Here is a 13198-nt window from a genome sequence, read left to right on the forward strand (position 1 = left end):
CCATTCAGGTTCATCCATTTTTAATGATGGACGTGACAGATGTCCTTGCTCTGGCTTGTTTTTGACTTTCAGCAGGGTTTTTTTATCTGAACAGTATCTGGTCAAATTTGACTTGAATTATATGCATTTTGCAGTCTGTAATTGTGTTTGCTAATGCACAGGTCATTGAGACCAAAGCATAGGGTCAATATTATCCTGTTTAAACTGCTTAGGGTAGAGTATAAACCTTAAACTGTACCTTTAGTAGTTTATGGATGTCAGACTACGTTACATGATAATCTAGCTGTACACTGATCTTAATGCAGTTTTTTTTCTAAATACTTGATTACTTAAAGCTTAATTTCATTTTGTTTCACTCAATGTGTCAATGTGCTTATTGCAAAAGCTGTGTTTTTCCTGACTGAATTCCAGCTGTAATGAGCAAGCAGATGTACAGTTTCTTCTATTGTAGGCAGTGATTTGGTAGTGAAAGCATAACACAATCTCAGTCATTTAGGCAACAAACTTCATGTTTATATCTTCTTACTTTGTAAGTAATATAGAAATTTAAATAAAATTTTACTTCAGACACCTAAATCCCATTTCATATCAAACCCTTAATTTCTCATATACATAGCAGAAGAATGGCAAAACTTACATTATTCAAAATAATTTATATTACTTAAATGAAAATAGATAACATTATTTTACCTACTTATCCTACTTTATGTGCTTAGTGATTGTTCATGATGCAAGACTGGAGCTTACTGCAGGCAAACAAAAGCATAGCTGAGGTGAGAGTGGAACAAATTCTGCAGCTGACACAAGAATAAAAAGAAATGTTCACAGCTTCTCAGTCTGAGCCTTACTCTCACCTCTCTGAGATACAATCACTTAAGGTTTTACTGCCCTAAGTTCTACTGAAACACATTTATTGCTTGCTGGCCACTTCCATGGCTATGATTCTAACACTACAGCCCGTGCTGATGGAAAGTGATAATTGATTTTATAATCTTGCTTATCCATTCTGTTCTATTATTACTAATAATTTCCTTTGTGGCACTTAAATGATAAAACACAGGTGAATTTAGGCTGAGGTTATGACCAAAACTCGTATTTCAGCATTTTTAACTAAACATTTTTTCTGCTGTCTGCAACAAAGGTGATTATTAAAAACAATGAGTTTTCCTGTATAATCAACCCTGCAGGCCAAGTTAAAACCTTACTGCTGTTAACTACAGCAGCATTTCAGTGGCATAAGTTTGTTTCTGTTTTTTCTTAACGCTTGAAGGAATATTTGCTGCCTTAGCCCTAGTTTCAGATAAGATAGTTTGTCAATATACATGTGGAATAGTTTGTATGAGAGTAAACACTACAGGAAAAGAATGCCATGGCAAAATCTGCAAAGTTTTGCTCCATGTGTAGATACAGAATCACCTTCAGAATATTGGAAAGTTGGAGCTGCACCTAAAACTTTTGAGGTCATCCAGTTGATTCCTCACCACATTGACATCTGCAGTTCTGTAGCAGCTTATCTCAGGTGTCTTGTTGGTCTGTTTAATTCTTACAAGGAGACTGAGTATCACAAATTCTCAGCACTTATCCATGTTGGCAGTCTCTGAATGAATGGGCACTGAAAGTCAGCTACTTTTGGTAGAAGGAAGAATGGTCTTGACAGATCTAATTTAGGTATGGAGAATTGCTGCTTGTTCTTTCCTTGGACTGCAGTTGAATAAAAGCATCAGTGTTCAGATCTGTGGATTTGGCTGCTTTCATAAATAGTGGTTTTTAAGCATAATGTAACATTGTAGATGGGATTAGGAAGGCAAGAGTGCTCTGCATCCTCACTGAAACCAGGAGTTACTACCTGACAAAGTACTGTTAGTGGAGAACTGTGTTAGATACTGACTGGCTGTGTTTCTGTGCATGCTTTTAGGTCCACGTAGATGCTTTCAGTTTGGGTTTAGCAACCATTTTCTTTTTCCTGGGACTGTATGTCTTAGAACTGCAGTGTTACCTGCTCTGACATGAAGCTAGTGTTGGCTTATCAGATAAATAGAGAAGGCATTGTTGCTAACCCACTTTAAATAAATGTTAGTCATTTTGTCTCTTAAGAATTTTGTCTAGTTTATAAAAAAACTGCATTGATAAAACCATAAGTGACTGCTGAAGTTGTCATCTTTTGGAAGAAAATAAATAAATAGATAAATCCCTTTGAATCATCCTGGTGTTTCATATAATGCTGCCAAATTACGCCCAGAATGTAGTCCAAGTCTTAGTGTGTGTCTGTTTCTGAGAGAGTGGTGTAAAAAAAGTGAAAGAGTTTGAGGGTACTTTTGTAACTGTTGCTCAAAACCTCATTTCCTTCATTTTGAAAGTAGTGGGAGTAGTGGCTGTGGTTAATGGTATCAGTGAGAGCTGCTACATATTATTTACTATTCTCAAGCACTTACACTCCCGAGATATTTTATTGATCAGCAAAAATTGCAAATAACTTCCAATCACTACACACGTATTACAGTTTTCTTTTTTGTCTTTTTTCTCCAGTGAAGTGATATCTTTATCTTGCAGAGATGATGGATGTAGCCTTCTTTCACTGTACCTACTTACTGTCTGTCTGGGTGCTTATATAGTGTGTTTTGGTTGGGGGTTTTTTGTTTTGTGGTTTGGTAGGAGTCATGTGAAAAAGCCCACAAGGCTGTTCTTACCCTAACTGAAAACTTGGGTACCTTTCAGAAAGGAGAAGTAAACAGTGCTGTGACGCAGATCATCGTAAAGAGCTGTTCTCTTCATTGTTTATAAGAATCTGGTAGGTTTTTTAGCTGCTTCTAGGTTGTTAGCTGTCAGGCCTTAAAGGCTGCAAGCACAAAATCAGATATGGATTCAGTGCTGACGTTTTGGAGTGTTTTTAGCATTTGCTAAGGCTTTTTTTTTTTTTTTTTTTCCCTTCAGACTTACACCCAAGAGTGTTACAAGAATATTTAGTGTAGGTATCTGCTCACCAGATAAGCAACTTGACTGTGTCATGTGCATAACCAAAAAGATGATGAACAGTTCAGCTAAATACACTTTTATTTTCAGCTCAGTATGCTTTAGGAGTAAATTTTAAAAAGACAAATGCTGTTCATATGATCAGGTGCTATGTGGACTGTTTTAAATGGTGGGGGGTTGGACCTTGGTTTCTGATTGGGGCAGTGTTACACATGATTAATAGGTGGCTGTGTTTTTATATTAATAACATCATAATTGGGTCTTTAATAGATACAAACATTTCTACCTTAGGTAAGTTTTTGAGGGCTTTGCTTTTATCATGCACTGTGTGTTACTGCAGCTGTTCTATTTCTATTTGCTGAAAGCTTTTTAATAGGTTTAGGGTTTTAATTCAATTTCTTACTATAAAATCTTTATTTGCAAAACCACATTGCATAAATTAGTGGTTATTTAAATGCAGAATTGACCACACTGCCTCTCTTATAACTGAACATGCCATAAATTGAAATGAGGAATTTTTCTTGTTTCCTTTGCTGTTATTTCTTATGTAATAAACAATTACTGATTTGCACTTTTCTCTGTTCAGGCAAATACAATAATCAGATGTTCCTAAGAAAAAAGATTCATCCTTCCAGCTTTCCAGAAAAAGTAACAGAGTCAGGAAAAAACTAACTTAAGATCTATTGTTGTATCTTCTTCTTATAGACCTCCACCAGTCAGGCAATCTTCTGCCTTCAGTCTGGTATTTGTCAGCTTTTCCGAGAAACTCTTATTCGCAAGGGATTTGTGGAAATTCAGACTCCTAAAATCATTTCAGGTATTGTGCATGTGATCTAACAGCTACAACTCTGCTTCTTTTCTGTCAAAAATTATGAAGTTTTTATTTTAAAAGTTCTATTTCTAATTTAGATGCAACACAGCAAATTTTTTCTAGAATGTATCAAAGTTGTTCTTTACTTTTCTCCTGATTTTGGATGCTAAGAGAATGACAAGACAAATATTGGATATACCCTGATTTATTTACTCTGCAGTGCATTTAAAATTTTATTTTGGTTAAATACAGATGTCTAATCATAGCACTGTTCTTCACATCAGTGTTCTTAATGCTGAGCGCTGCCAATTTCATTCCCAGTGTAAAAAAAAACCCACCACTGTAATTTAGATTAAAAGCAACTTTCATCAGAAGGAAGTTACAACAAACATATCATGGTATAAAAGATGATGCTATTATATACAATATGTCACTTCTTCAGCAATGAGCACATGTGGCTGACTAGAACGTGGTAGATGATTTTTCTGCAATTGTGGCATAACAGCTTCAGCCTGGCTAACCATCTGGAAATGTATATTTTGCTTATATTTCTCTTTATCTTGCTGTATTGCTTTCTAAAAGTCAAATGCCTTGATTTACTGATGGATGTTTTTCTTCCATCTTACTGGTGTTCTTTGAGGTTTTGTTGTTGTCACTAAGACAGAGCACAGAAAATGTAGGGCAGAATATGTGTTATTTACATTGTCTGTGCATTCATTATATGCATACATTTTGCCTTCTGGATTTTTTACTTTATTTATGTAATGGAAGACAGTTCTTGACTTAGATAAAAAATACTGTTTTAACAAAATAGATATAACCTATATATAACCAACTATTTTTTCAACATGGAAAGTTTCATTGAACTATAGGATTAGGTAACTTTTCCTGCAGAGACAGCTCAAACAGTATGAAGTGCTAAAAACTCCCAAGCAGTTTATTTATGTAGGACCTTTAAGGAAGTGTGCTATTCTTACTGTGCAGTGTACCATGGAAGGCAAGCAACCAAGCATCCTATTGTTTAAATGAGATTATATTTTGTAAAAATAACTAATTTAAGTCGATGCCATCCTTACAAAACTTCAAACTTCAAACTGCAAACTTTTAGCTCTTCTAATATTTGAGATTTTGAAAGCTGTCTCTATTCAAAAAGAACTATAAATACTCTCTGAAGCTGCTTCAGTGGGAGTAGTGGCAATGAAAGAAAAGAACCAGTCTCAGTGGAATGGTTAGTAGTAATAGTAATAATAACAACAAGAATTTTACCTAGGGTTATCTTAACATGAGAACTTTCCAAAAACTACTCTTTCACTCTGGCAAGCTTTTGTTGGCATTAGGCAACAGCAGTTCTCTTATCACACTCTGGGAAATGAAAAGGCAAAGTGACTCAGCTGATAGTTTTGGTAGGCAGTTTGTAGTAAGAGATTGAAATGCATGTGTTCTTGGTTCCTATTCTCTCAAGGTAACCTTCTATGAAAACTGCCTCAGACTGAGAAATAGCTTTACACCTTTGCAGGTGTCTACTGGTAAATCTGGTTCTGGTTTTGAGAGACGTTTATGTCTCCAGTTAGAGAGGATGATGTGGCCAAACAGGATATGCACTTTCATCTTGGGCTCTTCTTCAGTTAACCCCTGGAAGCCTGTGTCACTGATCAAGATTGGTTTCCACTGAAATGTTGGGTTGCAAGTAGATGTGGTGGTACAAGAATGTATTCCCTGCTGCTCTCACTGAAGGACAGCAGGGAACAGTAACATTTTGAACTACCCCACCTGAATTTGCAAATTGAGAAGACAGTGTGTGACAGCTGCAAATCTTCCCTTAGTAATGATGGTGCAAATGTATCTTTTTCCTCTAATATTCTTTGAAGAAAAATCTTATGTCTAAATACAAGACTTGTAGTCTGTCAATGTACCTCTGATTTTTTTATTTTTATTTTAATAATCACTGCAAGCATTTGCTTTCCAGCTGCCAGTGAAGGAGGAGCCAATGTGTTTACTGTATCATACTTCAAAAGCAGTGCCTACCTGGCTCAGTCCCCACAGCTGTACAAGCAGATGTGTATATGTGCTGACTTTGAAAAGGTTTTTTGTGTTGGGCCAGGTAAGAAAAGCATTGGCTTATCCTAAGTGTGAACTGTGCAGTAATGGCTTTTAGCAGCTCTGGTACAAATAAGATAATGTGCACACTGAAAGCTTTGAAGGGTTTCACTTTAATATAGTTTCACTTAACACAAATTTCAGTTGGGGTGACTGATGAGAGTAACGTTGGCAGAGAAGTTGCTGGAACAAAACTAAAATGCTGACTTAAGGGTGTAGCACTCTTCTCCTGTGCCTGCTGTTCTGTAAGGAGGAAGAATAGTGTTCTGTTGGAAATTAATAATATGATGAAGTTAGTAAACATGGAACAACACTGTGGTTACTGAAGCCATAGTTTCCTGGTAATTATGCCCAATAGTTGCCTTTAGCTGCCCAGTAGTGGGCAGTTAAAATAGGCAAGCATATGTACTTCACATTGCATATTAGCATATACTTATCCCTTGCTTATGTATATGTACAAAACAACTTTATTTAGAAAATGTATACTGTTAACTAGGCTGTAAGTAATTAAAAAATCAATAATTTTCAGTCTCATGTTGTCTCCAAACCTGATAGGATGTGTCCTCTCTAGGTAGTAATAACAGCATTTTTTTCCTAAGACCTCAAAGACATAAGCTGGAAATGCTGGAAAAGAAATCAATAAGAGTTCATTAAAAACAGGAAAAAAAAATGCAGGTAACTCAGAAGATCACAAAATTCTTCTTAATTACTAACAAAACGAGTCATGGTTTATAAAAAGACATGGTTATATTAGGCTCATATATCTGAAAAGAAAGCAAAACAGAACACGCACATGTGCACAAGTCCATTTCCTCTGGAAAAGACAGTTTTCAAATCTGAAAGTTCTTGTGTGCTTGAAAGCCTGTCTGTTTTTTCCACTTCTGTCTGTTGGTGTAACAAGAGATACTGTCTCTCTACAAGTCTTGTCTATCTTGTAACCTTTGAGCACCACAGCTACAATAGTGCTGTCAGTGTTGTTATAAATGATGCTCTGAGGCAGCTAGTTTTCTCTTTGTTTTTCAGTGAGAATTGTCATCTCTAAAGACAGCATTGTCTGCCTGATCCAAATGCTGATGTGTTTGTCAGTGTTATTTTTCAAAACATACAATTTCAGGACAGTTAGAACTTCTCTTGTTTAATTTTACAGTGTTTAGAGCTGAGGACTCCAATACACACAGACACCTGACTGAGTTTGTTGGTCTGGATATTGAAATGGCTTTTAACTATCACTATCATGAAGTAGTAGATGAGATTGCAGATACCTTGGTGCAGATATTCAAGGGTCTTCAGGAAAGGTAATAAGAGCATTTTCCATTATATGAACAACTTCATTTGCTTGAGATCTCTTGCACTGTGGTATGAAATGGGTGAGGATTTCATTCTCAGCTTGTCATATAATCACTAGTAATCTGATTTACAACAGAACTCCAAAACAAACATTTTTCTTTGCTCCTAACTATTTCTTTGTGCCTGACTTTTAAAGTTCACTCAAGCCATAGGCCAAGGAACTGTCTATTTTTAGCCCAAGTTGTATCTCCTAGAGCGTTCTAGCTTGCACTGAGAAACCTTGTTGTTTGGACTTAACATAAATGACCCATCATTAATTTTACATGTCCTTTTAGTGCCACTACAGGTAGACTGATATTTTGAAATTAATATTTACTATCTAGGAAAGTTTATCTGCATCAGAATTATTGTAATAGCCTGCATATCTGCCATGGAGAAAGCAAAGAATATTTTCCATTATTCACAGTTAAATTCATTAAAAAGACAGACCAGAACTTTGCAAAGTGGTTTTTATTTGCTTATAAATTGGACTGTCTTGCCAGCAGTCTGTCTAGAAGGAAATTTCTCTTTTACATTTGAAATAGGATATTGCTCAAATCTAAGAAGAACTCGGGTAAACATGACAAATCAAAGGGGTGATTTCTCTATGTCTTTACTGTGAAAATTTGACCTAGTGAACTATTTCTTACAAAAGGAATGAAACAGAAATAACAGTAAAATATTAACATGTATTTAATTGAAATGGATACATTAACCCATGGAACATTTCATTAGGATTGCACACAATTTATCCAGATGTGGCTTTGTCACAGTTCTTTATGTTGCGAGAGGGACCTCTTGTGGCAAAATTGTATTAACTTTGCAAAATCATCATTAGATGCAAGAAGAGTACATTTCTTGACTGTTCTGTATTTTTGCTTCTATTCTTGTTTCCTCTTACATAGATTCCAAACTGAAATTCAGACAATAAACAAGCAGTTCCCTTGTGAACCATTTAAGTTCTTGGAACCAACTCTGAGGCTGGAATACTGTGAAGCTGTGGCCATGCTTAGAGAAGCTGGTGTTGAGATGGGTGATGAAGAAGATCTGAGGTATTTTGGAAAGACACAAATCTGTAGAGTCTTTTGAAAGAAGTTTTCTATGTTTGTGAAGTATATAATCAGTACAGGTTAAAAATCACTTAATGTTAATGGTGATAATCTTTTCCAGCACACCTAATGAAAAGCTCCTGGGACGCCTGGTAAAGGAAAAGGTAACAATTATTTTAGAATAAAGAAATAAGTTATTGAATCTGAAACTTGATGTCATGGGGTCATTGGGTTGGTATAAATGCCTACTTCATGTAAAACAACTCTTTACACACTGATTGAGAATACAGTATCTCAGAACATGCAGAAGTTGTGAAGCTTTTTATTAGCAAAATAGTTTCTTAATTGTCTGACTGCATTCCCATTTTGCTGCTTCTTATTAAATCTACTGACAGTTTTGCCTTTATAATTAATAAGCTGTTTCAGAGCATTTTCAATCTTTTATATTTAATAATCTGTTACATTGTGTACACCAAACAGGATAATATGTTCCAAAAACAGCTCTTAAAAAAACAAAAGAATTATGAACCAACTTCTAATTAAATCTACAGCAAAAGGTGAGCTCTTCAGAAAAAAAATAACCTGTTACTACAGAAAGGCATTTTACTAAATATTTGTAAGTTTACACTAGAAATAAAATTGGAAAACTGAATAATAATGGACCACTTTTATTTTTTCACATAATACTGTCAAATTTGTGGGAAGTTACTGGGAGATCTTTATTCAAAGTATCATCAGTTGTGTCTTCCTCTTGTTGTTTGTTCTTTACATAGTTTTCTCTTGTTCTGTTTTAAATTACCTTCTTTCAGTATGACACAGACTTCTATATTCTTGACAAATATCCTCTTGCTGTGAGGCCTTTTTATACAATGCCAGACCCAGTAAACCCTGTAAGTAAAATTCTTTGTTGTTGTATCTCTTTTTGTGTTGTTGTTTTTGTTCCATGTTTGGATAAACTGACAAAATAGAGTCTATTGGTATTGTCTGCTGTTCTACAATGTATCTAATAACAAGATGAGGTCAGTGTTACACGATTTGTAAAATGTTTACAGTTATACTTCAGTACTGAAAACATACCAGAAAGAAACAAATCTAGATAAAAATGGGAGGGATTTATGAAGGAATCTCCATGGTCAGAGCACTGCTGCCATCACTGCAGAGGCAAAAACATTCTTCCAGGGCAACAGACACTTTAACAGAAAATATGTGGTTTTTTTCCATTGTTAGAAATTCCACAACTTATTCCTAAATCCAGGGTAAATATTTTTAGAGCATCTCCTTCTGGGAGAAGTAAATGCAAATTTAAAGGTTTTGCAAGGGGTGTGTGGATGAATTTATATTTGTTTTACACCAGCTGCAGTCTAATGAGAGGTGCCCAAGGGCTGTGATTCCCACACAGACTCTCACTGCACAACTTTGGATATCAAAAGTGAACTTATTGAGATGCATATTTGCCACCTAAGGATGGAGCAACTGTAGGGAGGAAATAAACTCATCTTTGTTTTTCCAGAAAAGCTCCAACTCTTATGATATGTTCATGAGAGGGGAAGAGATCTTGTCTGGAGCTCAGAGAATTCATGATCCTCAGCTGCTGACAGAAAGAGCCCAGCATCATGGCATTGGTAACAAGTCAAGCAACATAAACCTGAATTTAAAAGAATATAAATCATGATTGGATCTGTTTGCTTTAGAGGAAGAATTTGGGGCAGAATTAGTTCTATGGCAGTCATGCTAAAATCACAGCACTGTTTCATGCTTAGTGTTAATCCATCTAATTCCGTTCAGACATTTTATTCTAGAGTGGTGGTAATAAGAAACCAGTTAGTTTCCCAGCAACACCTTGCTGAAAAGTAATTGTTTCCAAGGACGTTAGAGAGAATGTAATGCAGGGAATACCTTCAACAAAACGAGGGTAGACAAACAAGTCTCCTTCAATTGTGACTCTGTACTCTCATAAACTTTCTACAGAGTACCCTAGCAAAGTCTTGGCTGTCCTTGTTAAATCTTGAACTGAGAGCAAATAAGCAGGAAGTTTTCTATGGTGAAAGTAAAAAAAAAAAAGACACAGCAGGGACAAGGCCAGCTACGGTAGAAGAGTAGAAGAGTGGAGTAAGAGAGTGAGTGGAGATCACAAGAGTAAAATGTAGACTGAAGTTATCCTTTCAGTGAATGGTAAAGTGAAATGGTAGGTAGGCAGTAGCAAAAAAGGAATAGTTCCCACTAGAGCAAGATGGAAAAACAGTCTATTAGTCTAACAGCAGTTCATTCAAGAAGTCACCATTTTCTGTTAAGTTGCAATTTGGGCCTAGTTATTACTCAATTCTAGAATTTCTTCCCTAAATAAGTTATTAACAAAATTATAAAACAAAACCGTTAAAATTTCTTGATAATCCTGGATAACGTGTTTAATGAGTAAAACTCCACTGTTAGTTTGTAAGCTAAAATGGAAAACTTTATGTTGTGTTTGCAGTCCTCTACCCACTTGTATGTATGGCTGGGCATTCATTTAGCAGGTAAGAAATATGTCTTTTTTTCCTGTCTAGATTTGGAGAAGATAAAGGCTTACATCGACTCCTTTCGTTTTGGTGCACCTCCACATGCAGGTGGTGGAATAGGTAGGTATCTGTATTTTATTCCATGTTAGCTTGAGCTTAATTTAAGTTGTTCAGTCTCAAGAAAGGCTCAGTGTACTATTCAGAACAGTTCCCTGTTAGGTAAATGTGTGGGGGTGTTTATTCTGGAAGGTAAGGAGAGAAACTAAAACGTAAGGATCATCGTAAATAAGTTGGCAAAACATAAATGGTACAGCCTAGCAACTTTAAAAAGTAGGTGATCATAAGACAGTATGATTTATTAGCCAGGCACAGCACTTTTCATATCTGACCAATAAGGAAAATTTAAGGAAGCAAGAAAATACTGTGTTATGTGTGGATTTATCATAGCTTTCTAATACCAGAAGCTACCAGTCTCTTAAAGCACTTCCTTAAGGTGGTCTGCATATTTAAGAGAAATAAGTGTTTGGAGAAGTCTTATTCAGTGGTTTGACTGTCACTGATCAGTTTGGCTGATGCTAATTGTTTCAGCAAAGGTATTGAGGCTTTGTGTCTTGGATGAACTTTACATATTAAAATGAAAAAAAAAAAAAGATGGGTTTTAGGCATCTTAATGATTACAATTTAGTTACGTACATGTCTTTCATTAGCAGACTGAAATCTGCTCACGTGTATGGAAATAGGACACTTTGTAGGTCCTGATCAATAAACACCATGATTTCTTGGAGTCAGTCAGGTTTCATTTGCATTACTTTTATACAAGTATGTTTAGTTATGCCCTTGGCATGTTCTCAGAAAAACTTCCCAAGTAAACACACCAGATCTGTAATATGCTATTGACACAACTGTTTTGGGAGACCTACAAGGTGTGTTGGTGATCATGCAGTACTTGTGAGGAGATGAAGCATGTGCAGGTGATCCGGAGTCATTTAGGCCAGTCAGAAGAGACATCAAGGAAGCTGAAGCTACATCTCTTCTGCAGAGTAAATGCTCGTCGTGTGCATATCCCAGAGGTCAGGCCAAGTGCCAGCCCAACAGGAGATGCTGGTTTCTGAACACTGAAACACTGGTGAAGTGATGAACACTGCTTCAGATGGAAAACCTGTCATAGGAGGCAGTGTGTGACAGCTGATACACATCTGGGCTTCACTGCAGTGGCTGGGGTGCACTTGTAGCCCCCATGGATTCCATGTTCCACAGTACACACATAACCTCCAAGATTTCAGGAAGAACACAGTGACCAGTGCAATATTGATTATAGTGTAATGGGCACATGTTGCTGAATCTCCATTTTAGGATACATTTCTCCAACTACAGGTTTTTCAGGCAGTCACAGCACTAAATATCTCTTACCCTGAAACTGCTGAGACTGGTCTGGGCCATACTTCTGGTGCTGTATTCAAGATATCAGGTCTCCCCTTACCCACCTTCCTCATCTCTTAAAAGTCCAGAGTGATTCAGCACAGGGTTGAGTCTCTGATACCATTGCTTATTGATACATGTTCCAAATGAAGTCTGCATCGTGGCAGGAGGCTCTGTGTGTAAAAAAATCCCTCATTTTGGTTTTTTTCTTCTTTCTGTAGTTGTGTTAATGCGTTTGGTCACACTCCCACGAGGCTGGCTGTACCTTCAGCTACTTAAGCATTTTGGAAAAAGGGCTGAACTATACCAATGGGTTCTTTTTTGTTTGTTATAGGGCTGGAAAGAGTAACCATGCTGTACCTTGGGCTGCATAATGTTCGTCAAACCTCCATGTTCCCACGGGATCCCAAACGCCTGACACCCTAATACCAGTGGGATTTCAAAGTTTGAGATGAGTTGTCCTGCAAATATGATACAATTCCAAGGGTGTACCCTACTACTGATGAGCCTGTATTAATTTGAGCGTTGTAATATGCAATTAAAAAAACCCACCTCATTTCCTAAAGTGCCACAATATTTTTTTTTTATCCTTAGCTGTTTATTCAAAAGAAAATATTTTAACAGTTCAAAACTCTTTGTATTGGCAACAGTGCAGATTTTAATGAAAATGTGGTACTTTGAATTAGTATTCTAGTGTCACATTAAATTGTGTTATGTTTCTGAACATTTTAATAAATTACACAATTTTAACATAGGCCAACAGGACTGAATATTCTGAAATACAGAAATGGCTCAAAGCTAAAATAACTGGTTCTGATTTAAAAATTGTGAGGAAACCAGTCAGTTGTTAATTTACATGAGTGTCAGGTAGGGAAGCAGGTAAGAAGAACAACATCCTTAACAAAAAAGTCTTAATATGAAATTATGAAAATAGATTGCAATAAATCTCTCAAAGTGAATTAGATACAATATATGTCTTACTGGGTTTTGCTTTGTATCCTCACGAGATAATAATGAATTGATAACTGTTG

The 13198-nt window shown here is 36.2% G+C and overlaps 1 protein-coding gene across 1 annotated transcript in view; it reads left to right on the forward strand.

Annotated features, from left to right (window-relative positions):
• DARS1 (aspartyl-tRNA synthetase 1) overlaps nucleotides 1–13131 on the forward strand; it is a 37690-nt gene extending 24559 nt beyond the window's left edge. Inside the window, exons 8-16 of the mRNA XM_030454501.1 lie at nucleotides 3676–3787; nucleotides 5748–5882; nucleotides 7026–7173; nucleotides 8110–8256; nucleotides 8375–8417; nucleotides 9063–9143; nucleotides 9764–9875; nucleotides 10797–10868; nucleotides 12502–13131. Of these exons, the coding sequence (XP_030310361.1) occupies nucleotides 3676–3787; nucleotides 5748–5882; nucleotides 7026–7173; nucleotides 8110–8256; nucleotides 8375–8417; nucleotides 9063–9143; nucleotides 9764–9875; nucleotides 10797–10868; nucleotides 12502–12593 (942 nt within the window). The 3' untranslated portion in view covers nucleotides 12594–13131. The remainder of the gene's footprint in view (nucleotides 1–3675; nucleotides 3788–5747; nucleotides 5883–7025; nucleotides 7174–8109; nucleotides 8257–8374; nucleotides 8418–9062; nucleotides 9144–9763; nucleotides 9876–10796; nucleotides 10869–12501) is intronic.
• The last annotated feature ends 67 nt before the right edge of the window (nucleotides 13132–13198 follow it).

Source organism: Calypte anna, chromosome 7 (assembly GCF_003957555.1).
Source record: "Calypte anna isolate BGI_N300 chromosome 7, bCalAnn1_v1.p, whole genome shotgun sequence".
Taxonomy (NCBI): domain Eukaryota; kingdom Metazoa; phylum Chordata; class Aves; order Apodiformes; family Trochilidae; genus Calypte; species Calypte anna.